Below are 25859 nucleotides of genomic sequence, written 5' to 3'. Positions count from 1 at the left end.
ACAACTGAAACGCTCTCACACACACTACTGAAACGCTCTCACACACACAACTGAAACGCTCTCACACACACTACTGAAACGCTCTCACACACACTACTGAAATTTTAGCTCTCACACACACTACTGAAACACTCTCACACACACAACTGAAACGCTCTCACACACACTACTGAAACGCTCTCACACACACTACTGAAACGCTCTCACACACACCACTGAAACCAGAGGCATTTCTGCTGAACAGGAAGTTGTTTCCTGACAAGGAAACTGATGGAAAAAGTGGTATATTTCAAAACACTACAAGGATTTCTACTCAGCAACCTGCTAGTACAGCAGTCCCCAACCTTTTTTGCGCCACGTAAACAATATAAAAAATAAAAAAAACGATAAATACCATGAAAACCATAAATAGAAATGTGTTCGAATTTTTGTGGAGGAATAAAACCCATTACATAGAAAGATCTCAGCTTGTGAAGGGATACAATAAAGGTGGTATCAAAACTCCAGAATTGGAATTTATGGTTGGCACCCTTAGAATTAAATGGTTAAAATCTTGTCTGTCACAGCCAGACTCTACTTAGCTCCACATCCCATGATTCTTGTTTAATAAAATAGTATACAGGATTAGACTTTATTTTGAAATGTGATTTTGCGGCAAATAAAATCCCCATAAAGATATCAAACTTTCCAAAACAGACGTTGCATTTTTGGGAAAATGAGATTTACCCACAACTTCTCCCCATAATTCAACCTTATGGAATAATAGGGTAATAACACTTAATCAAAAATCAATTTTCAAGAGTGACTGGTTTGAACAAAAATATTATATTCATAACAGATTTGTTGGATGATAACAGTGTCATTCTAAGTTACACAGACTTTTCAGAAAAATATTGTCTAAACTGTTCTCAAAGAGAATATAACAAATTTTGTGAACTGGTCCCACTGCCTCTGCTTCATTTGATTAAAATTTTTATGATATACAATAATTTCTCATCAGTGCTCCCAAATTTATTGCTAGGGCAATGTCAGCTGTTTGATAAAAATGCAATAAGAAATTTGTTAGTAGTTTCTTCAAAGACAAAATATTTCATAGTTACAACAGAATGGTTACATGGCATGGTTCTAATTTAGTTATTTCATATACACTGGATAAAGCATACCAAAAATTTATGAAATAGCCTATTCTACCTAAAGTTAAAGAAACACACTTTAAACAAAACTAATACTGTGGCAGAATTTCTAAAAAAAGAGATTTGGCTTTGAGGTGGATCAGTGTTCTTTTTGTACTGATGAATATGAAACCCTAGAACATCTTTTTTTTTCCTATGCCCTATCACACAATGTATTTGGTGCAACTTAAAAAATTGGATTTCCCTAAATATTAATGATGTGCCACTGTTTGAATTACATCATAATTTTTTTATATGGATCATCTAGCATTGGATGTCTCAGACATTATTAACATCATCATACTTGTTGAGTATTGCAGCATCAACAGCGATCAACTCGAAGGAAAATGACGACGGAGGCAAAAATGTCCTTAATATTTTTGGGAACTTTATTCCTCATCAACATGCGGCAAAACTTTTCTCATGGTGCCATTTTCGTTGTGGTATACTTTTTTTTTTCTTAGGGGCGTGATGACGCAGCATCCGTGCTCTTACAATGAAACAGTGCCTCCTTGTGGTGGCAACTAAAATACTGTCTCTGTTAAACCACAGTAACCATAATGCAGTTAAACACTGTACAACATGAGTACACACAATGAATATCTTAACAATACTTTTGAGTAAATATCATATCCATTGTGCTAAATGGAGGAACGCTAAGCCTTCTCTCCCTGGTTTTATTGATGATTTTAAGATATTTTTCTTTGCTAAAAAAAAGACAAAAAGCACATATGCCAAAAAAAATAACCAGGATAATGCACGTCTCCCGCTATTCTAAATTTTGACTTATGCTGAGGCTAATATATTGTTAAGTAATGCAGCTGTCTCACTAAGGTCCAGAATCGATTTGTTCCACGATTCGATTCAATTCAATTCGATTTGATTATGGGGAATTTTGACAGTCAGAAATATTATAATTCAGATCAGTACATTTACATATTTTTGTATTTAAAAAAAGGAAGCTGACACACGCAAGACTTTATCAAAGGTGTGAGCATCACAGCAGATGCCTTTGTGTCAAAGTAGCTGAAGATAAAACACATAAAAACATGAAGGTGGTTTTCCTGGCCTGGGATTTTATAAAAAATATTCTGCAGTACATCAAAAACGAAAGAAAACCATTAACATATGAACGTTACCTCTGACGTTACAGCGGTTTTATTAGAGACACGGCTAACGTTTTGCATTTTGCATAATTTTAAAAAGTTTAAATTTATTCAGTATTGAACGGCAGAAATTAGGTTTTCTTTTCGGAAGTATGTAAAATGAAAAAAAAAAAAAAACAGCGGCCGACTGCGCTGTAAACAACAGTAGACTTGTGCATAACAAGCAAGCGAATAATACAGAAAACAGATTTTTAGACGGGAAACTGTTCTTGAAGTACAGAGAGAGAGAAAGAGAGAGAGAGGGCTGTGCATGACGTGCGATTTTATCGTGGTGGAAGCAAAACAGTTAGGGAATTCATGACGATTTTTATGTGAAGCGCAGTTTGGATCTTCTTTTGCTGCTGGTTCAGTCAATATTGTTTGGAGAGAGATAAAACTAACAGCTTTAGAATCGGCGCAAAAACGGCGTGAAAACAAAGCGAGGACCTGCCGACAGATCAGAGTCAGCGAGCTGTCGGCTTTCAGCCCCGACCGTGTCCGTGCTGTCGGGTGAGAAAGGCGACATCTCACTGATTCTGATCCGCGGGTCCGCGCTGTGTGTTTACGTCTTTGTGGAAGCCATGTACCTGCTCTCATTTACTGTCTTAGCTGTTTGGTGGTTGTTGAAATTTTGTGAGGTTTCACCAGAGATTCTGGCATTTCGGGTAAAATAAATTTATATTAAAAAATCGATTCAGGATTTTAATGAATCGATTTCACGTTATCCAAGCCAGAATCGATTTTAATCAATAAATCGATTATAAAAACCCACCCCTAACTAACAGGTTGCTGAGTAGACATCTGTGTAGTGGTTTGTTTGAAATCTAACACTTTTTCCTTCAGTTTCCTTGTCAAGAATTAACTTCCTGTTTAACTGAAATGCCTTCCTGTTCAACTGAAACGCCTTCCTGTTTAACTGAAATGCCTTCCTGTTCAACTGAAATGCCTTCCTGTTCAACTGAAATGCCTTCCTGTTCAACTGAAACGCCTTCCTGTTCGACTGAAACACCTTCCTGTTCAACTGAAACACCTTCCTGTTTAACTGAAATGCCTTCCTGTTCAACTGAAATGCCTTCCTGTTCAACTGAAATGCCTTCCTGTTCAACTGAAATGCCTTGGTTTTTCAGTAGTGTGTGTGAGAGCGTTTCAGTAGTGTGTGTGAGAGCTAAAATTTCAGTAGTGTGTGTGAGAGCGTTTCAGTTGTGTGTGTGAGAGCGTTTCAGTTGTGTGTGTGAGAGCTAAAATTTCAGTAGTGTGTGTGAGAGCGTTTCAGTAGTGTGTGTGAGAGCGTTTCAGTAGTGTGTGTGAGAGCTAAAATTTCAGTAGTGTGTGTGAGAGCTAAAATTTCAGTAGTGTGTGTGAGAGCGTTTCAGTTGTGTGTGTGAGAGCGTTTCAGTTGTGTGTGTGAGAGCTAAAATTTCAGTAGTGTGTGTGAGAGCGTTTCAGTAGTGTGTGTGAGAGCGTTTCAGTTGTGTGTGTGAGAGCGTTTCAGTTGTGTGTGTGAGAGCTAAAATTTCAGTTGTGTGTGTGAGAGCGTTTCAGTAGTGTGTGTGAGAGCGTTTCAGTAGTGTGTGTGAGAGCGTTTCAGTTGTGTGTGTGAGAGCGTTTCAGTAGTGTGTGTGAGAGCGTTTCAGTAGTGTGTGTAAGAGCTAAAATTTCAGTAGTGTGTGTGAGAGCGTTTCAGTAGTGTGTGTGAGAGCGTTTCAGTAGTGTGTGTGAGAGCGTTTCAGTTGTGTGTGTGAGAGCTAAAATTTCAGTTGTGTGTGTGAGAGCGTTTCAGTAGTGTGTGTGAGAGCGTTTCAGTAGTGTGTGTGAGAGCTAAAATTTCAGTAGTGTGTGTGAGAGAGTTTCAGTAGTGTGTGTGAGAGCGTTTCAGTTGTGTGTGTGAGAGCGTTTCAGTTGTGTGTGTGAGAGCTAAAATTTCAGTAGTGTGTGTGAGAGCGTTTCAGTAGTGTGTGTGAGAGCGTTTCAGTAGTGTGTGTAAGAGCTAAAATTTCAGTAGTGTGTGTGAGAGCGTTTCAGTAGTGTGTGTGAGAGCGTTTCAGTAGTGTGTGTGAGAGCGTCTCAGTAGTGTGTGTGAGAGCGTTTCAGTAATAATGTCCCTTACGGCACCTCATAAATGTGTCCTAGCGTCTGTAAAAAACTGTAAAAGCCTTGGTACAAGTTGATTCAAGAGCAATATATAATCTGAAGTGAAAGCAGAGACAGAGTGCATTAGGTTCTCCACAGAGATGCAGCATGTGTTCATTTGCATGTGTGGTCTAGGTAAACTGTCCTTGCACACGACCTAAACCATCATAAATTCTGACCTACAGATGGCCTGCAGCTGGCACAAACCTGGCCACGTGATTGTATTTTCTTCATTCTGATCCTCTCAGTTTTTGGCAAAAATACATTTAGTTGGGCTACATTATACTTTATATTTCTACTTTGTAATTTTGTGCCTACTTCAACAAATATATCAGTAGTTTTGTTCTTGGGAAATTGCAGTGCTATCACTTTTAAAATTGTATTTTTCATTTCACAGCCATTTTCATTCAGGTAATTCAAGTCTCTGTCCTGCATGCATTTCTGTCTGTGTGTGAGTTCACCAGCAGACACATTATTAGGGTAGAACATATTAATATTTCTCATCACGACTTGCTTTTTGCCGCTAATTATCATTGTACATGTAAGTCAAGTGTATGCCTGTGTGTGTGTGTGTGTGTGTGCGTGTGTGTGTGTGTGTGTGTGTGTGTGTGTGTGTGTGTGTGTGTGTGTGTGTGTGTGTGTGTGTGTGTTCACCATCCACCAAAGAGTTCCAAGCTGTCATGCTTTGGCCTCCTGCAGCTAACATCTGCTGCATTTAGTGCTGCCATGCTGCTCTGTGACACACACACTCTCTGATAGAATCAAATGATCACACACTGCCAAGGTTTATCATGTAACACCAACACACAGCCTCATTATTCTGTCCGCCAGTGTATCGCACACATGCTGCTTGTCCTTTTAAACACTGAAACCTGTTGCATAGCAGCGAAGGATTTTTAACTCTTCAATACTTAAATATTTCAATAACAGCAAGCGTGAATATTGATGTCATTAGATATTGCTTTTCGTTCTTTTTCTTTCAGTTCAAATTTGTTATGATGCTGGAGTTTTTCCAGGAGGTTCACGTATGTAACAAACCTTTTCATACAGATTCTCTCAGTCAGGAGTCATTCTGAAATACTTCTCTTTTTGCCCATTTAAAGGGCTTTAGACTACAATCCTTACTTTATCACTTACCCAAAACCCCTCTCCTCTTCTTTCCCTGACAGACAACCAGCTACACACCTATTAGCTCTGATGTGGAAAACTGGATGACCACACTGATGGAGTCCCAATACCAAATATTTCTTGGTTCCCGAACCCAAACAATGCCGGCATCTGCTACCACACCAATTCTTTTATGGAAAACCCTCTCTCTCACTCTCTGTCAGTGTCCTTCGCTCGCCCATCCAGGCACTAATGTAAATGAAAAGCAGTGGGAGTGGGTGTGCTGCTAATGTCTGGACAGGGACAAAAAGCCGGGGTATTGTATTGGCCATGTGACACACATCCGAACCTCGAAACACACACACACACTCCTTCCTCCTTCCCTCCCCTCATTCTCCTCTATTGACGGCTCTTCAAAATCAATAAAAATGATCTTGGAGTCCATCCACCATTTGGCTGCATCATCTTGGAAGTGCCTTCTTTAGAATATAGCAGCCATACTGTACAATGGGCCAGCCGAGCGCATGTAATTTGCCATTGATTTCCCCCCTCCTCTCACTCCCTTACCGACTCCTTAGCCCCTAGTCACTGCACACAACACAAAAAAACTAACTTCATCATACACCCCGTTAATGCACATGCACAATAACCCTCTTTTCTCCTGCCCTCTGGTAATTTCACTCTTTCATTATCTTTTTCACTTTCTCTCTCCTTCCTCCTTTATCTCCTTCGTCCACAGCACTCTGTGCTCCGGCCCTACTGCTGAACTCTCTTCACAGGTCACTGTTCTTTGCCATAATGGACTTGTACAAATGTGTGTGTTTGTGTATGTGTGTGTCTGTGTGTTTTCAATCTGATTTTTTTATTACTTTTATTTTCATTTCTTTACTTCTCTTCTTTTGTTGAAGTGAATGTCCCACATGTTGTCAACCACTTCTAAGCACGTCTATATCTTGTAAGCAATATGCAGCCCACAACCTTTTACTAAGCTTCAAAATATATCATTTTTCACATCTGTTTAAAGTCTGAGCTTTCATTTCCATCCTTTATGTCACTGCAACATTTTAAGGTAGTAATTTATGACTGTCTATAAGTTTGTAATGTAATAAAACCAAGCGCAATGTCCAGGGATAAAAATTAGGCCAACACAAAATTTAATCTGAGCCCTTCAGATTAGCTCCAAGCACAGTTTCAGCTTCATGGACTCCCGTATTAAAAAACTCAACTCCAGCTATTTAGCTATGTAATAAAAATGTTTACAACTTAGCATAAAAACATTTTGGGTGTCTATAGCCAGTCATGGGAATAACGGTGTTACAAGTAACGGCGTTACTAACGGCATTACATTTTTCAGTAACGAGTGATTTAACTAATTACTACTTCTACAAGAAAATGCGGTGCGGTCGCGTTACTATTTTTCAACAAACAGACGGTGGAAGCTGTCTTCAGCTCACTGCATCTTATATCAGTTGCACGGAAGTAGCTGTAAGTAATCTGGGCGCTACAGCTTTAAGCAGCTGCGCACGCTCTCGCGGACGGCAATCGCTTTCTGGCAGGGATCGCTTTTTGGCACAACACCTGGAGCTAAGGGGGCAAAACAATCGCAGGAGTGCTGCTGTTTGACTGAGGAAGTAGTAGTCGTGAAGTAGTAGAAGTAGTCGTGGTAAGTCAATCACACGACCACTTCAAGATGACAAAGCAACAAGGTGATACCAGTTTTTAAATTGTGTTGATAGGCCACGTAAAACCAGAGTCATGATAAACAATATATACGCAGTGTTTTTTCCTCAATAGTTTTGTCATGTTTACTGTCTAAGGACAGTGCTACCAAGCACTCTCTGCTTATGAGCAAAAAAAAAAAAAAAAAACAGCCCGTTCGTTTTGGTGGAAAAATGCACCATGTCGACCAATCAAAAAATAATAAGGTGACATGACATTTGGCTGTTTAGGAAGAGGGGGACGTTTTAGGAGTGACGGCGAGAAAGAGAGAGAGAGAGAGGGAGAGAGAAAGAGAGAGACAGCAGAAAAAGATAGAGAGTGAGTTTTGAGATGTGAGAGATTTGTGACATTTAGCATGTTTGGAGTATGTAGTTAATGTGTTGTCTTGTGTAGTTAGTGTGTAGTGTTGTGGATAGTTTTGTGTTTTGTGTCAGAAAAATGTCTGATTTTAGATCAATTGTGTTAATACAATATGTCAAACTGAAAACATAACTGTAAATTCAGACATGTGAGGTTGTGCTGAAAAGGATGATACCAAACAAGGCAAAGTAAATAGTTTTTAAAGGTGAAATGTAGAGGTAAAATCAAAAGTAGTTAAAAATGGCCAATTATACCAATTATACCCTGGACCACAGAGGGTTAAACATTTTTTTTTAAGTAACGCAATAGTTACTTTTCAAGTAATTAATTACTTTTAGACTCTTCTAACTCAGTTACTAACGCAGTTACTTTTTTGAAGAAGTAACTAGTAACTATAATTAATTACTTCTTCAGAGTAACTTGCCCAACACTGTCTATAGCTAACCTCCTCTGCATAACAGGGCATAAAGATAGCGGTTAGCCGGTAACTGTCTGCTAGTCCTCACCTGGGCTAATTCAATGCGCTAATCTCCACCTCTCTGTCATGTTTGTGATGTTGATGTCTTTCTGAGCAGAAAAGTGGAACCAGGCTTGTCAGTGAAATTTTTAGCATTTACGTGGACTGTTACTTCCCCCTAACTAGCAGGTACATGTGCCCAAATGTTTTGCCCAAACAGTTTATAGATCCAGCTTGCCAGCCAAACTTGTTAGCCAGGCTTGCTAGCATTAGCTGAAAATACTTCATCTTCCTATGAAAACACAGCCACTTCAGCTCCAAAAAAGACAGCACATCAAAAATGCTAACATTGAGACTTCACACTACCAGGGTTCAAAAGCCATTGGGTAACATCATGGTGGCCACATGCATCTGTTTATGTTGGACCACTACAAAACAGCAACTTTTGACAAGACAATGTGGAAATATAAGTGTATTTTCCTTTTCCATAACCCTCCACATACCTTTTCCTTTAAAATTAAACCTCTATAATTAAATTATATTTTTTTGGCCCTTTCTGTTCAGTTGATGCAGTCAAACACTCTGCACCAAGCTTTCCTTTTTTAAGCTGTTGAAAAAATGTACTTCACACATTGCTTTGAGTTTTCCACTAAGAACAAAGAAAAGTGATTAGGACAACAAGGGGGTAATATTTTAGATTATTTGACCGTACTCAAGTGTATGGAAGAGGATTAGGGCCATTGGAAAAAAAAATCTGAGAAAAAAGTCAGAATTCTGAGATTAAAGTTAGAATTCTGACTTTTTTCTCAGAATTCAGGAAAAGAAGAAAAAAAAAAGTGCCCCCCCTTTTTTTTCCAGTGGCCTTAATCCTCTAAGTATATATATCTCCTCCTAAGTGAGATATATATATATTTTAGGTCAAAAAGAAAAAGAAGTGTGTCATAAACAAAGTCACTCTTAGTGACTATTTGAATATTCAAGAATCTGTGAATAGTTCTCATCATTATGTGACAAGTTGGGAGTGACACCTGTCTGTTTTGATTATTTCTTTGCATTTAGATTTTTGTCATAGCTGATGATGTTTCCACTCATGGCAGTGACATCTCTGTGATGATGCTTCTGCTTAGAGCGATGACCTTTCAAAACCCAGCAATGACGTGTCTGGCCACATCGATGACATTCCATCACTTGGTGATGTTTCTAATGCAGGGGTCGGCAACCTGGGGCTCTTTAGTCCTTATAGTGCGGCTCCGCGTGGTTTGGGAAAATAAATTAGAAGTATTTAGCTGAAGTGTATTTTATTTATGTTAGTTCTTTTTTAACTTGTAGTTCTAAATTGGAAGATTATTGTGATATTGAAATATAAAAATACAATTATATTCTATTATTTTTTCATCGCTCAAAATAAGCGTCACACTCGCGGAAGCCGGTGTACCCGCCGAAACGCCGTGCATTTATCGAGACACCAGGTAGGCCAATTATGGACCTTCGGATCCACATTATGTCAGCAGCTGTTTGCAGACGCTGTGCGCAGAGGTTCAGGACCAGAAGTCCCATTGTAAACATACCACAGCAGACCCGACGCTGTTTGCATGAACATGCTTTTCAGCATCTCTTTATTGACCACTTTTCACACACGGTTGCTGTACGCATACAGCCGCTGTAGCTTTTCAGCTCACAGCCCGACACATGCCAACACAAGAGCATAGATAGCACAGACATTAAGGCGGTGAGGCGTGATTGCGGGTGCCGCTCAGGTGCGTCCGCCTCCCCTGCAGCGGCGCTGCAGACCATGCCCCGCCACACACATTAACCAGGTAAAATACATATGTAGGCAGAATTTTGCAAATATCAATTTTTCATTTTTCAGCAGCATAGTGCTTTTTTTCCCAATTATTTTTTAAAAGTCAGGTCAAGGCTCCAAAAGCCCAAAGGCGATATAAAGATGGCGGCTCACAACAGTTTTTGTTTGCTGGATCATTTTAGTTCAGGTTGGTGTCTTTCCTTTTGTTATATTTCTTTAAGAGTTCAAAATGTGTTAATTACATAAATAAAATGTAATTTTCTCATTAGCACTTCAAGGATTTCATAAGCAACACACCTTAGTTGTTCACACAAAGCATAAAGGTAAAAAAAAACAATATATACAGTGTTATCTTCATTTTAGATGTCAAAAAGTATTTGCGGCTCCCAGTGTTTTCGTTTGGGTCCAAATAGCTCTTTGGGTGTTAAAGGTTGCTGACCCCTGTTCTAATGTAATCATCTGTTACTTGTGCCAGCATTTGTTGCCCGGTGATGGCCTTTTTAGGTCAGGTGATGGCATTTTTAAACTCATTGAGGGCCGTTTTGAACAGAAGAGCTGATGTTCACAAAGGTCTTGATCTCATTTTAAAACCTGCTGTGGACTGGGACAAATGTACAACAAGACACGCTCGTGTTAAAAACAGCTTGTTGCACACTGAATCACGTGAACTGTTTACGGGGAGACACGCACGTATCAAACACACAGAGACAGCTGTCAGTCAGTCTTTGAGATCAGTGTGTTGTTTGTTAAGTCTGACACTCTGCCTTAGCCGCTTTAAGCCTATTACTATATTCTTTCTGCGCTGTTCACAACATACACACACATATGCCAGTGCTATCACTAAGACTTTATTCAATAAGTCTTGGATATCCTCCAGCCGTACCACACATCAAACTGCAAACACACACAAACACGCACACAGACACAAACGATATCTGAATCTTTTTTTTTTCCTGAGTGGTGTTGTCATTGCTGTTTGTTGAGAGTATCATTTACAGCCAAGGTGTTTGAAGAAAGACACCTCTCCCATGGCACAGTGTGTGTGTGTCTCTTCAGAGTGGGGCTTTGCTGCTCCTGACACCGTTATCAGCTCTAGTCGAATGTATTTCTTATCGAGGTGGAGGTGTGGAGGGAGGTGGAACGGAGGGGTGTGTGCGGGGGGAGAGAGACGACCGACAATACAAGCTTATCAAACGTCCTCAGCCATGATTCGGCTTGTCACTCAAGACCCGCGTGCACGCTCACACACACGCATGTGCGCACGCACAAACACAAAAGTGCACACAGACAGCTGGGCCTTGTTTGATTGATAGATGGCTTTCCCCAACAAATAGAAGGCTGGGATCAACATCAATACCCCCCCCCCCCCCCCCATTTTTGTTTTTTTTTCACCTTACACATGCTTGTGTGGTTTATAGTGCTACGTATGGATGTGTATGTGTGACAGAGAACATTCCAGAGTAACAAAGGTGGGATTAGGGATGCATTAGTTGGCCGTGGAGCGAGAGGCCTGTCAATAACAGCAGTCAGAATAAACCCCGAAACCTCGATAAGAAGACAAAGGCCGAGCCAGATAGCAGCAAGCAGAGAGTGAGAGAGAGAGAGATGGAGTAAAGGAGGGATCGATAGAGGAAGAGAGAGAAGAGGATGAGAAAGAGAAGGATGGATTAAGAGGAAAGAGAGAGAGGATCAATATCAAGAGAGGCAGGAGGAGAAAGTTTGCACAAAGACCGAGGGAGGGGTGGAGTTGGGTGAGGACAGAGAGAGAGGATGCAGGAGAGGATGCTGAGAGGTGGAATGTAGGTAGGAAGCAGAGATTGACAGACGGGTCGATAAAGATAGCAGCAATGTTGTATTACATCCTGCTGCAGCTAAACATCTGAGGCTATTTTGAGCATTTTTACTGACGAGAGGCTGTCAATGCTCGATGTGAGGTTGTTGATTAGTCTTTATGAGCTTGGCTGCCTAAGAATCTGTATTTCTACTGTCACTTCAATTCCACTGATAAAACTAAGAAATAACCCAAAGATGTTTTCACTTCCTTGTGAAATTGTGTCCTTCTATTCGTGTCTGTCAGGTTTTGAAAGAATCCTGTAACCCTAATCCTTTAACAAGAAGAACCTTTCCAGAACACTGGGAACTGGTGCCTAAATAAAAGGAAAAGGAACAAAATTTGGCCCAATCTATAGTGTGTGCAACCCAGCAGACGATCCAGGGTCCTAATTTAGTCCATCACCAGTTTGTTCCACTAAGACCAAGCAGTGGTGGTATCAGCAACATTACGTGGAACTCAAACAAGTACAGTTTTCAGATTTTTAGATTTCTCTATGTATTCCATGCAGGTCTGCATGCCTGATATATTTCCTAATTATCCCAAACACCCACTGAAAGGTACAATAAAATGAGCAGAATATCTAGCAGATTTCAACGCTCCTGAAAAACTTTCAATCAACTCTCCAAAAACTATTTATGCCCAGTATGCTGACATTACGTAGTTTGAATACATGTGAATTTTTTCTTATTTTGTTACATAATGTAAATTGTTGCATTTTATGAAACCTCATCCAATTATTGATACATTCAATTTATACCACCATATTTTCCTTAATGATTTAATATTTGAATAAATCAACTTGATTTTACATATTACAGTCGTATTTTACTAAAAATTATTCATGTTTTTTTGAGAACTCAACAAAACTCTTTAAATATTCCTCCAACACCAAAAGAAGTCAGTGTTTGAATTAAGGTCTGTTTTGTCAGTCAGTCACATTTTGGTCATTCTAAAATGTGAAATTTGAAATTGGTGAATTTACAGACTTTGTCAATGTCACAACAGATTTAACAGCAAGGTTTAACAGGAAAAATGGTGTAAAAACAAAAAAAAAGAAGAATATTTGTATTTGGTTTTTTTGCTAAGAAAGCTGACAAAAGCACCAACATTCAACATTAATGACCAAAATATCTATGTGTGTTACTTTTACTGTGTTTACTTTTAGCTCTGTTTGTCTTTCTGTGCTGTAAAAATCACTTAAGTTTTGCAGCCAAGTTTTGCTCGGGCAATGCAACGCAAAGGAATTATTTTATCACAAGTAGTTTCTGAACAGGTTGGCACACTAGCAAAGAAGGAGTAAGAAGGTCCTGTGTTTGACTGCACTGCAGGGCTGGAGTCTTTCTGTGTGGAGTCTGCATGTTTTCCTGTGCCTTTGTGGGTTCTCTGCACACTCCCACAGTCCAACGACATGCCAGCTTAATTGGTGATTCAAAGTTAGGTGTGAATGCTTGTCTGTCTCTATGAGTTAGCCTTGATCTAGCCAGGATGTACCCCACTTCATAACAGCACACCACCAAGCAACGTGGAACATGGATTACCCCCCCCTCGCCAAAAGCGCGATGATTGCTAAAGTGGTTAAAAAAAAGGTTAGTGTATTTTTCGTGTTGTTGACGTTCATATTACAAATATGGCTCATCATAAAGGAAGTAATGAAACTGTAAATGGCACTAAGGCAAGATTGTTTTGAGGATCAGGTCAAGCTTCATTAAAACCTGATGAAGCTTGAGCATGTATGTGGTGGATCCAGATGGCTTAATTCAAAACTGCATAATATGACATTGGGACTGGTTAAGGACTCTGATCTCTTGGTGACCTTTTAAAGAATTTGAAGACATAAACTGACACTACGTAGTTTACCTAAAATACTCCAAAACATTACTGTCATAGACAGGATTTGAATTTTTCTTTTGGTACTTTGTTTCTATCGTCTAACTTTAGTATGTAACCCATTGAATTGTGTTTAAATAAATATATTTTTGTGTTGTCACATCTATTTTATGTATGTATAGCCAATAGGGCATGTAAACAACAGAAGTTGATCCAAAGTGCTTTAGAAACCGGCGCATTTTCATTTCAGGTCTCCAAAAAACAACCCAGTTTCACAGAAAACTGAAAGGTGTGTTTTGTTGCATTAACTAATTATTGTGGACACTAATAATCACAGTGACTTAGAGCAAATTTAAGATAGTTCAACTCATGAGTCATGACACACTGCTCTACCCTACATATGCTGCCTTTATAGGTTGAAAGTAATGGTATCGGTATTTATTTGGTATTGATACCAAAACCTGCAGTATGGCACACTACTAGTGGATACACACCTGATGCCTGATGAGCTGTGCTTTTGATGGAAAAGTACACAACTAGCCTCTATGCAACTTATCATCTTGCCAAACACATGCCAGCCTGAACTGGAGGCTAAAACGCCGGTTGCTCTTAGTCACAACAATCCTACAGAGGTTTGAACCAACGACAGCAGGGGCAGACAGTAGCGGGTTGGGAGGGGCGTGTAATTGTTTCAGGCGGCTCTCATTAATTAATTTCCCTCCTTCATTTAAACTGAAAATGCTACATAGGTCTGGGAGGTATAGGCAATGATACAGAAGGAGCGACATGAATACTGAGAGCGGGAAGAGACACGGAGAAAGACGAGAGGGAGAGAGAGGGAGTGCATCCCGCTCCCATCAGCATGGCAGCGAGCAGCTAGCTGTCACACAAAGACACAATGAGGCCCGGCAACAAACAGCCACTTAAAAAACAGCCTGGCAACAGAGAGCAAATTCAATTAGAGAAGTAATTAGTAGATACAGGGCCAGGCAGCGGGCTGCGGCGATGCCACAACACAGGAATTAATAGGCGCGGATAGGAGGAGGACGCTGTCATAATTAAGAGGCAATCACCTATGTCAATGAATACCTAAAAAAAAAAACACAGCCCCCCAACGCAAAACTATTAATTCAGTGATCAAAAATATTTCAGGAGATGATTAATACAGCAAATTCATTTTAAAAGACTAATTTCTGGAAAGATAGCAAGACAATTGTACATAATGTAGCCCGCCCGGCATTTATATTGCTAATTAAATTTTTTCTTTCTGATAATTTGTATTGGAAGGATTGCTTTTCTCTCTCCTTCCTCCCCTCCCACGTGTGTTTGCTTCTTCGCGAGTTGTGAACCAACGGAGGCAGTGTTGCAGCAGTGAATAGACTGCAGAGGCTGCTGAACGGTGTGGCTTCAGAAAAACACGAATTGCTGCCATGCATGGGCGAAAAACACAAGAACATGAAATAACCCCCCCCCCCCCCCCCCCCTCCCGAAAAAACAAAATAAGCAAACAAAAAAAAAAAAACGCTCACCACTTCCATCTTTCCCTCCATCAACATCCTCTCCAGACTCCACAGATACAAAAAGACCAAGCACTTAAATTAGATGATAAGGACGTGAAATAGTTTATTGATTGATTTGCTTCCCTCTTGTTGTGGGGTACATTGGAGGGCGACGGCAGCTATCATTCCACGCCAATGGCTTCTCTGTCGCTAATTACTCTAGTTTTTAAATCCCTCAGATGAGCCACCGAGGTTTCGTACAACAAACAGGAGAGCTTTGAAAAAGCAAAGGGACAAGGACAGATCTGAAGGCTGAAGGGAATCATCAGAGAGTGTAAAGAACAAGAGAAGCTGGTTAGCTTCAGCGTTTCACATGCAACAAGCGACAGGATTTTATGGTGTTGGGCCTGATGTTGCTTTCATGCATGTTGGTGTGGAAATTCTTAGAATGTCTTAAAGCCACTGATCTGAGCAATACTCACATAGCAGCCCAGAGAAGCTGCAGGGCAATAGGTCTATAAATACAACAGGAATGAATGACTAGCAAAGCCACACAGTTAATGAGCATGTGCAGATATAAACAACGTAGCTGACACAAAGTAAGCACAAGGAGAAATCTGGATGCTTGTATGATAAGGATCTTTCATGATCAGAGCACCAGTGGTACAAAGAAAAAGATTTACTGATTTCACCTTACTTCCATTTGTTTGGCTGTTCTCAGGAAAACTCCTAGAAAAAGAAAAAGAAAACATGCAATACAAAAATACTTGAACACAAAAAACAGAAACTGCCACTCAGTGGCAAAGAAAAAAGAGAAGAGAAAAAGCATCACAGCATAATATTATAATGTAATGTAATACCACGTAAAAACTGAAAAACGCGGTCCACACTTCCATCAGCAGGTCTAAAATTACCAAAGTTTTTTTATTCAAGGTCAAAATTAAGCATTTGTGTGTCTGTTGCTTTTACAAGTAAAGAAAGCACTACTATACGTTCATCCATGATCCACCAATTCGTAATGAGCCTAATCAGGAATTTCTCTGTAATTTCAACCCATCTGTTTCATACATCATTACACTATAAACCTTCTAAACTTAACTTAAAAAATTAGAACAGCTTCCTCACCAAAGCTTAAAAAAAAGGGCTATAAACCAGCGTGAGAAAGACAGTTACCAACATTAAACACCATGCTCTCAATAGTCACGCTATAATAAATGAAACTTTTTATGTGACACATTTTTCTGGTGTGGTCTGGTGTTTATATTGGCTGACTAATTTTGTGCTCAGCTGCAAAACGTACGATAACCTTTTACCACCTCGAGGTTTCTCTTTATGATCTCAGAAACAGAATTCTTACCTTTATTTATGACATTGTAGTTTTCTGCGCTAAAACTTTTATTGACCTAAAACAATTACACAGGGTTTTTTTTTCAAACAAAAGCTAAATGATTTGTATTTTCAAATGTATATCGTGATAAATATTTTTGGTCATATCGCCCTGCTCTAATCTGTTGTCCATCTTTAATGATCCTGTGCAAACTGTAGCCTCAGTTTCCTATTCTTCTTACCTAACAGAAGCGCAACCCAGTATGATATTTTGCTACTGTAGCCTAATTGCTTCAAGGTTCAACGTGTTGTGTGATCAAAGATGCTCTTCTGCATATCTTGGTTTTACAGTTTTTCTCGATTGCCTAAACACTATAACCAGGCCTCTAAACTAAAATTTCAAAACCGTAACGCTATTGTTCAAAAAGCTCACCCATTTCCCTGAACTATAAACACTATTCCCTGCTTTGACACATGACTCAAATTTGGTGAACTGTTACTGCAAAACTCTACACACAAATCCCTACATTTTACAGTGCTTACACCATGTAGTCATTTAGAAAGCACTAGCATGCAATAATGTTAACTTAAGTCAGCATAGCTTGAGCTCAATTAGCACACAATTAACCAGGTGGAAACACTAGGAGTCAAAATTTAGCACACACCAATCAGAACCTGCGATGGATAGATAAAAGGGCCAAAGTCAGCTCATTCAGGTTTGAAACAATGGATCCAAAGAGATGCAAAGGAAGAGGACGTGGTGGAGAAAGAGGACATGGTGAAAGAGGAGGACGTGGTGAAAGAGGAGGACGTGGTGAAGGAGGTGGAGAACGACGGCGACAAGGAAGGGGAAGAGCAAGGGCAAGAAGACAGTCAGTCTCGGATGAAATTCGAGCCACTTTAGTTGACCATGTCCTTGTCCATGGGATGACTATGAGGGAGGCTGGGCAACGAGTACAACCGAATTTGAGTCGCTTCACTGTTGTCTCCATCATCAGAACCTTCAGGGAGGAAAACAGGTAGGTGTACTTGCAGTAAGACTGCTTTGTACAGTAACGTTTAAGTTACTGAACTTATGTGTCTTGAGTATGTTTCCATTATTTGCCTGTAAAATGAATGTGTGACAGTTACAGTAATGAGTGCTTCTATTTTTGTAGGACACAGAGACGACCACCTGGTGGAGGCAGGTTAAGGCTTTTGTTGGAGGAGCAAGAGAGGGAACTTGTAAACATGGTAATTGCAAATAATGTAATCTGCCTGCAAGAGATTCAAAGGAGAGTGATTGAGGATGATCATCTTTTTCGAGGCATAAATGCCATCAGCCTCTCCACAATTGACCGCATCCTCCGAAAGAATCAATTCCGGATGAAACAGGCATACCGAGTCCCTTTCGAACGAAACTCTGACAGAGTGAAAAACCAACGTGTGGAATATGTTCAGGTATGAGTTTGGATATTGTATAAAGTATTGTGTACCATCACAGCATGGCAGTTTATGCTGCCATTTCAGCACTCTTGAACTGTGGTTCAGGGTACCGATTGACTCTACTGTGTTATGTGTTTTGCAGAGAATCTTTGAGATTGAAGGACGGCCTGTTCCCCATGAAATAATCTTTGTGGATGAGGCAGGTTTTAACCTGACCAAAAGAAGGAAAAGGGGGAGGAACATAATTGGCCATCGGGCTATTGTAAATGTCCCTGGTCAGCGTGGGGGGAATGTCACTATGTGCGCAGCCATCAGCCAACGAGGGGTACTCCACCGCCATGCCGTACTAGGACCCTATAACACTATGCTTCTCCTTGCTTTTCTTGATGGTTTAAGACAACATATGTTCCAGCTGGACTACAGGGAACCAGCACAGCCAGAGCAGCCTCACTACGTTGTTGTGTGGGATAACGTCAGCTTCCATCGCGCTGCTCTGGTTCGTGACTGGTTTACCAATAACCCAAGGTTTTCTAATATCTTTCTGCCTGCATACTCTCCCTTTCTAAACCTGATAGAGGAGTTATTTTCGGCATGGCGGTGGAAAGTGTATGACCGAGAACCTTATGTCCGTGTTCACCTCCTTCAGGCCATGGAAGAGGCCTGCCTAGACATATCAGTAGATGCATGCCAGGGGTGGATCAGGCATGCAAGAGGATTTTACCCCCGCTGCCTGGCTGGGGCCAATATAGCCTGTGATGTGGATGAGATTCTCTGGCCTGACCCAGACCAAAGACAAGATGCTGAGGTGGGATAATGTTTCTGGTGTGTGTTGTACTGTATAGTACATGAATGACAATGTGCCACTGTACATACATTGGTTGTGTCTTTTGTGTTTATCATGTGACAAGGGTTTTGAAGGGGAGAACCATAAGCAACCTATTTGTTTTGGAACTATTGTTTTGAATTAATTGTACCAGTGTGCAAAACTCTGTTGTGGTGTGTGTGTTTTTGAGGGCTTGTGTTTGATGTCTGAGGGCAAAGTTTGGTTTTTCAGCAGGAGTGAATAGTTTTGGGTGTAGAGCTTCATTTTGACCTGGAAATAGGATGTTTGGGAAATTGAGTGAGATGTTATGGATTTGTGTTTACAGTTGTGAGGATATGAGGCGTAGTTTCAAGAAATGTGTTTTAGCAATCGAGAAAAACTGTAATACATGATGATTAATTTAAGTTATTGTTCCCATCCTTGGAACAGCTTGAAGCAGTCTCGCCATTCTCTTCTCACCTCTGCCAACAACAAGGTATTTTCTCTGCAGAGAACTGCCACTCACTGGTTATTTTCCCTTTTTCTGATCATTCTCTGTAAAGTATAGAGGTGCTTGTGTTGGAAAATCCTAGTTTCTCTCAAATGCTCAGTCCAGCCCATCTGACACAGACAATCGTGTCACATTCAAAAGTACCAAACACTCTTCTGCAATGACCCGCTTCAGTTGATCTGACTGTAAACAACTATTAGAGGTGTTAAGACTTATGATGGGTTGTGTTTCTACACCAAACTTTACTAAACTTCTCAAAATCCATCACTTACTGTAAATGCCTCTATCAAGACCTGAGAATGGCTCAGAAAGTTTCAAAATCAATCAAGAACCCAGCTGGACGTTGGAAGATTAGTGTCTATTTATTTTATCCATGCATAGACATAAAAAGTAAAGTAAGGGCTCTATTAAATTCAACAAAAACCATACAATAACCAAGAAATGATTGACTTCTGTGCTTTGTATTAAATAAGTAAAATCAAGCAAGTGCAGATGACTTTAACCTGATTTTGAGAACACAAAATCAACAAAGAAAAAAAAATGCAAATGAAAACTATTTACCGTTGGCTCGAAAAGTCCACACATTTTATCTTCTAAGTGGAAATGAAAGCGGGGCCTACACGTCGCAGAGGGGCCCAGACTGTGATGATGAGCTGAGTTTCCACATCCACATCTTTTAAATACAGATTTAGTTTCTTAGGCTCTGTTAGAAAATGGAAGGAGATCTCCATATGCAAAATTTACATATTCATCTTTGACAGTTGGGGGTTATTTTGGGTCCCATTTGGGAGTGATGTGAGAAAGAAAATATCCACTTAGCCATATCACCTCCAGCGATCGGGACTCATAAGCCTGGCAATAGGCTGAGAGGGGAGGATAACACTAATGTGGCCTCAGATTTCTATGCAGGACTAGTTAATGCTATTTACTGAGGAAGGTAGATGATCGACTGCGGAGCAGAGAGGAGAAGGGAGGGAAGGAGATGGACATTAAGTGGCCTTCGGAGTCTGTGGCCGCTGCTTTAAGAGAGCCAATTACCAGGCTAATGGAGTTAATGCCAGAGATGAGATGAGCTTGGGAGATGAGAGGAGAGAAAGGATAGCGTGGTGGTGGTGGTGGAGGGGGGGGGGGGGATCCTGACAGTGAGACAAGCCGCAGCAGAGAGAACGATTAGTGTTTGTTAATCTGATGGGCAAATCATTAAGCATCAAACATTACCGCAGCACGTCGTGAGGAAAGAAACCGAAACGGGGATGCAGGGCCAAGGACACCCGGACCAGATCTGTCCCGCGGTTTCATGATCCGTCATGTTAGGCTGAAGATTAAAAGTGTGATCTCCGGGCTTATAAACGATTTAGCCAATTACCAACGTTATCTAAAAACGCTTTAATTTGCCATTCAGAGCTGCAACAGGGGCCCTCGGAGCCGTCAATGAGGGTGATTAGAGCCCCCGATTGCAGCTTCGAAAAGGTCCCAAACAGCTGCTGTCAGAGTGACTTGGAGATGTCAACGCAGGAAAAAACTCCACTTCAGAGGCTGGCATCTGATTAGAGAGGAGAGGAGAGGAGAGGAGAGGAGAGGAGAGGAGAGGGTAGAAGGGGGCAAGAGAAGAAGAGATTGAGATTAGAAAAGAGAGCAAAGAAGAGGTGGAAAACCTGAGTTGGTCGGCTGCCAGCAAGCTCAGTGTAACAGGGAAGGCCCATCTGCACTCTCCGACACTCAAGATGGCAGATGTAGAAGCAGATTGATTTTCATTCAGCTGTCATGATACACAAGTGGAGGAAGAAAATACACACGCTGGCGAGCACACACACACAATCATGGTGTTTGAGAGCTCTGTCAAGTGCCTGGGCTGCTGTTGGCTGTCGGTCTGCCAAGCTGTTTCTCTCCTTCCTGTCATTTCCTCATTCCCTCCCTCTCTCACGCTCTCTTCCTCCCTCTGTCTCTCTCTCAACGAGCGCTAGAAGCATCTAAACACCACATCTGGCGCTCAAATTAAATCATTTACAGTCCATAGAGAGAAGCGGCGTTTAGTGACAATACAGCCGGTGGGGAATCAGCGTGTTTTCTCTAAGCTCTGACACCAATCGTCTCCTCTGGCATCTGATTAGATGTCATTGCGGAGCTGTTCAGATGCGCGAGACGTGTTTTCTTGCTCGCACGCTACAAAATCAGAGGGGTTGAAAATGTCATGGAGGGAGCTGATCATCTGCTGGCGTCGCCTCTGACACCTGCACTCCTTTCTCTCTGCTTCCATCTGCGGGTCTGTTAACTTGAGCAGATTTTATTTTTTTTGCACCATGTTTTCTCTTTCTACCTCTACAAACGTTTATAAGGTCACCTATGAGCTGGCTTCAGAATTCATAGGGTAATTAAAAAAATGTTGTAATATAACAGTGAATCGCCGCAGTCTTTCAAAGTCATCTTCCACTGACAAAAATAATAATAATAATAAAATAAGCAAACTGCAGGTGGAGCTGCCGGCTGTATCGGTCAGCTCCCAGTTTACATAAGACTTAAAATACTATTAGAGCCAAGGATAATTAGAGCCAGTCAGACTGTATCAGATCAAACTGATCTCAATAGAAAGAGCGCTGGCTACCAGTGAAGAGAAAAAAAGCAATAATATTTGTTGTTTTACCTGTTTGCACTCTTTTTGTCATGTCAAAAAGCACATTTTTCCATAATGACTATCATCTGCTAAAAGATAAATCAGGTATTAAACATATAGACGCTTGCAGCACCCAGACTGAGCTATGTATAACTTTACCAAGGTCAGGTCAAATCTAACAACTGAGTGAATCCAAGAAGAGCTCCAAATTTAACGTTTCATTCAGAGTTCTAAACATTGCATTCAAAGGCCATTATAGAAAACAACTGAACATCCAGCCACTGTTACAATGGCTTCATCAAACACAGCACAGGCACTGCTTTGAGCCTAGTTCTGCTGGAGGTTTCTTCCTGTTAAAAGGGAAGTTTTTCCTTCCAACTGTCGCCAAGGGGTCAAGCGCCTTGAGGCGACTGTTATTGTTATTTGCCGCCATATAAATAAAACTGAACTGAACTGAACCTATTCAACCTTGATTTAAAGTAAAGTCGCCACACAGATTATACTTGTATAACCTTTGTATAACCTATATTTGTGTTTTAAGTCAAATCTCAGTGCAAGTCAGGCTTTAGGCACACAGGCCTAGAGACCAGTCGCTGATTTGTATTCCCTGATTGGTTGGTGATTGGTCGTTGGGGGTTGGTGGTTTTTGCCAGGTGAAATCAGTCACAAAAAGGGTGCCGTACCAAGAAAACTCCTTGGGATTGCTGTGGTTATCAGAGGATTGCCATGCAATGCAGCTTGCATGGGAGATTCCAGTTTCACCGCCAACACAAAGTCAGTAACAGAGAGCGTTTTGGTCCAAAAACTGAGAGTTGCACTTGCTGAAATGTGTTGAATGCAGCTCTAAGGCACAACCTTTACTCTGAGGGTGTTTGCAGACAAATCAGCATCCTCCATGCAACCTGCAAGCCACTCTGGCAATCTGCTATAGACACAGTATACCTCACTGTGACCACTTTCACTTAGTGACAACAAGTAACCTTTCACAACCACTCACCAACTAGTCAGGGAATAATTATTTTTGTCCTCATAAACTTATCAGCATTTTTTTTCATGAGGTCATAATTCAAGGGAGCAGAAGGATTGTTTCCCCATAGATTTTTATACAAATGTAACTTTTTTAAAGAAAGAAAGAAAAAAGAAAGACTTCCCCCTGCTGGTCATTAGGGAGAGAGTTCTTTTTTAAAAATGATACCCCTGATTCAGACCCAGAGGCTACCTCCAATTTTTAAGTGCCTCCAGCACTACCAGTGTAGAATACTATGTGGGACGTATAGGTCAGGGTGGATGAGCATGAAGTGCGTGTGACTTTCATTCAGTAGAACAGAGTTTCCGTCTTACTACAGACATGTAATTAACCGGCATGCAATTAATTCTGTTTTTATTAACAACAATCCACAATTTTCTCTGACCGTAATCAAGTGGTTTAACCCTAATCAGACCACATTCATAGCATATCTGGCACAACCACATTCGTTCCAAAACCTTTTGCAGCTGCTATTCCAAAATATTGTTGACATCCTTCAGTGTAATAAGGTTTTACACCATTGTCTACTTCACTTTCTTTCTTTTTCAGTAGGTTTGGTAAGACACCACTGCTCATGACAGGCTGAATATGTCTTTGCATTGCTCTTTAGTTCAACATGAACCATTTTTTGCAAATAACTGCTTCTGCAATAGCTATAGAGTGGAGCCACAATCAATTAATAGTGTAATTAAGTGTCCCTGAATGTCATCTACTGAACTCAGTTCATTCAATATAAATACTATTTTGAATAGTTTTTAAAACCTGCAGCAGATAAGAAAAAAAACAAGCCAATCACTGCTTTTTACTGGTGTTCTGTGATGCATTTTATAATGGTTATCAACTGTTTCTTTGGTGCAGTACACTTTAAAAGGTCCATCTTGAAAGTTTTTAGTTCCAAAAGACTCGATATGTATTCATCAGAATACACATCGAGAAGGCAATGAGGTCGGTCCATTAGCATCAAGACGAATTCCATTTCATTTGTGAAAATGATTCAAATGAGATTGTTCAAATCAAAAGTGCAATAATGCCAATCCATTAGTAGCCTGTTTAGGAAAACAAGATCTCAGGACTCAATAAAAGACTAAATGACTTGTTAAGACAGAGATTTACTTCATAAAAGGTATCGTGGCAATTCAGTCCCACTAAAAGCACAAAAAACACGCTCTCACATGACAACTACTGTGCACAATATGTCCACACACTCCAAAAGCGAACAATAATGACCACCAGGGCTCTGTCAATCAGCTGACAGTGACACTTATAAAACATTCCACTCTCTGCTAATCACATTCAGCCATCATTAACCACTGCTCTGTCAAAGACTAATTCAGGCCTAATAAAATCATGAAATATTTCTTCTTCATCATCTTTTTTTTTTGCCAAAGAACTCAGAAACATGGTTTTAGAGATTTGGGGAAGCATGATAGAAGACTATTGACTTGTAGCTTAGCCTGGGAATGTAGTGACTCCTGTGAAATCCCTATAAAATGCGAGACTGGTGGTCATCCATCATTATAGTCAGACAGCACAGGCCTTTGTTTGTCCAGCACCGGCTAGCGCTGGACTGGCCTGGCTAACAGAGAGACTGTAATGTGTGTGTATGAGAGAGTCTGAGAGAAAGACAGCTGAAACAGAAACAGTGTGAAACAGAAAGCAGTGTGAGAGTGCGAGAGAGGGAGGCAGTTGACCTGGTGTCAATTAGGAGCCCATATTGTTCCATTCCCTGGGGGCGAGGCCGACTCTGAAACATTAAATCATTTCATTCACTTCAAACCGATCCTGCTGCCCCCACCCCCCCAAGCATTGCCTGTGTGCCCGACATCTCCCACTGCCTGCTGCTTTGGCGACATTTTCACTAAACTGTGGATTGGATGAAAGCAGCTTGGATCTCGGAGGCTGTGATACTGCAGTGGTGCCTCATTTAGAAGGCAACGAGGTAAAAGACCAAAAGAAAGGCTGTTTTAGTTATCAGATATTGGGTGAACCTTCTTGTTTGCTTAATTCAAGGAACAGCAGGAATGCAATACATTTTAAACCACAAGTTTCTTTTACATATATTTTTGAGCCGAAATTTACACTGCAAAGGTATGATGGTGGTATAAATGACCTCTTAGGATCCTAATCATGGAGACTTTTGCTTTGTCTCAAGTGGAAATGGAAGTTATGATGATTAAGATCAGGTTTTACCATATGGAGAAATAATTGTCCAGGTGGTGCAGAATAGCATATACTTTAGCATTTAATATTTCTTATGGAACATCACTTGATATCAGCAGGACAAAGTGAACACACGTTACAGCAGGCATGGTAATCCAATACTGAAGTCTTCAACTCCCATAAAGTTTCATATAGTCAACCTCATCATCACTATGGATGACTCTGCTAGTGCTTTAGTTACATTCAGAAGAATATATATAACCTCACAGCTGGAACCTCTTCGTTCAGTTTTATTTAGCATATTGTAAAATGTTCAGCGCACCAGGTGTCTCACTGTTGGTGTCCTGACAAGGTTTTGTTTTTTTTTTGTTTTTTTAAAAACTATAATATATGTGACTGTTAAATACAGTTAACAGCTTTTAATGCCACTGAAATGGATGGTTAGGTCACAGTTCAAAGTGTGAGTAACTATTTTTGTATGTGGACCTTATTCTTGATTTAAACACAAGTACTTACAGGACATTCCTAAACTGAATTCAACATCTCCACTCTGAAGCAGACTTTAATTTATAGAGACTGTATGGGCTGGAGATCATGCTTTCTACTGTTCAAACTTGTTTTAATTTGCTTCTTTCTAACAATAAGGACATAATCTTAACAATATAAGTGAAATACTGAGTTGACTTTGCTTGATTTAAAATGAAACAGCCATATTAAATCACATGTTTTGCTTGGGTGGGAAGTATCCAGCTCAGCAGCTTGTTTTTGTTGGCGCTTTCTAGTCTGAGAAAGCATTTCATGTACTTCTAACACTAACTGAAGACTTGTTAATTGAAAATTATCTTCACACAGCAGAAAATATTAATGAACAAAGATCACATTAGCACAGTATCCACAGTATCTACTAAATACCAACAAATGAAAACTAAAATAACTCTTATGT

At 40.4% G+C, this 25859-nt stretch overlaps 2 protein-coding genes across 16 annotated transcripts in view; one reads left to right on the top strand and one right to left on the bottom strand.

The window, feature by feature from the left end:
• LOC308399117 (uncharacterized protein) overlaps positions 1-25859 on the bottom strand; it is a 198574-nt gene that overhangs the window by 62948 nt on the left and 109767 nt on the right. The window contains exon 1 of one of the 15 annotated variants that reach the window (XR_013972077.1): positions 5585-5602. The exons of the other annotated variants lie outside the window; for them this stretch is intronic. The gene's annotated coding sequence lies outside the window, so the exon portion shown is untranslated. Of the gene's footprint in view, positions 1-5584; positions 5603-25859 lie in introns of those variants that run through there. 15 annotated transcript variants of the gene reach the window in all.
• LOC308399663 (uncharacterized protein) lies at positions 16751-19013 on the top strand. The gene is made up of 3 exons (XM_080887024.1): positions 16751-17399; positions 17538-17820; positions 17948-19013. The coding sequence occupies exons 1-3, from the start codon at positions 17107-17109 to the stop codon at positions 18617-18619; spliced, it is 1248 nt and encodes a 415-aa protein (XP_080743150.1). The 5' UTR covers positions 16751-17106; the 3' UTR covers positions 18620-19013.

Source organism: Rhamphochromis sp. 'chilingali', assembly GCF_963969265.1.
Source record: "Rhamphochromis sp. 'chilingali' genome assembly, chromosome: 7".
Taxonomy (NCBI): domain Eukaryota; kingdom Metazoa; phylum Chordata; class Actinopteri; order Cichliformes; family Cichlidae; genus Rhamphochromis; species Rhamphochromis sp. 'chilingali'.
The sequence above is the reverse complement of the archived record's forward strand: the minus strand, read 5'-3'. Positions and strand labels throughout refer to the sequence as shown.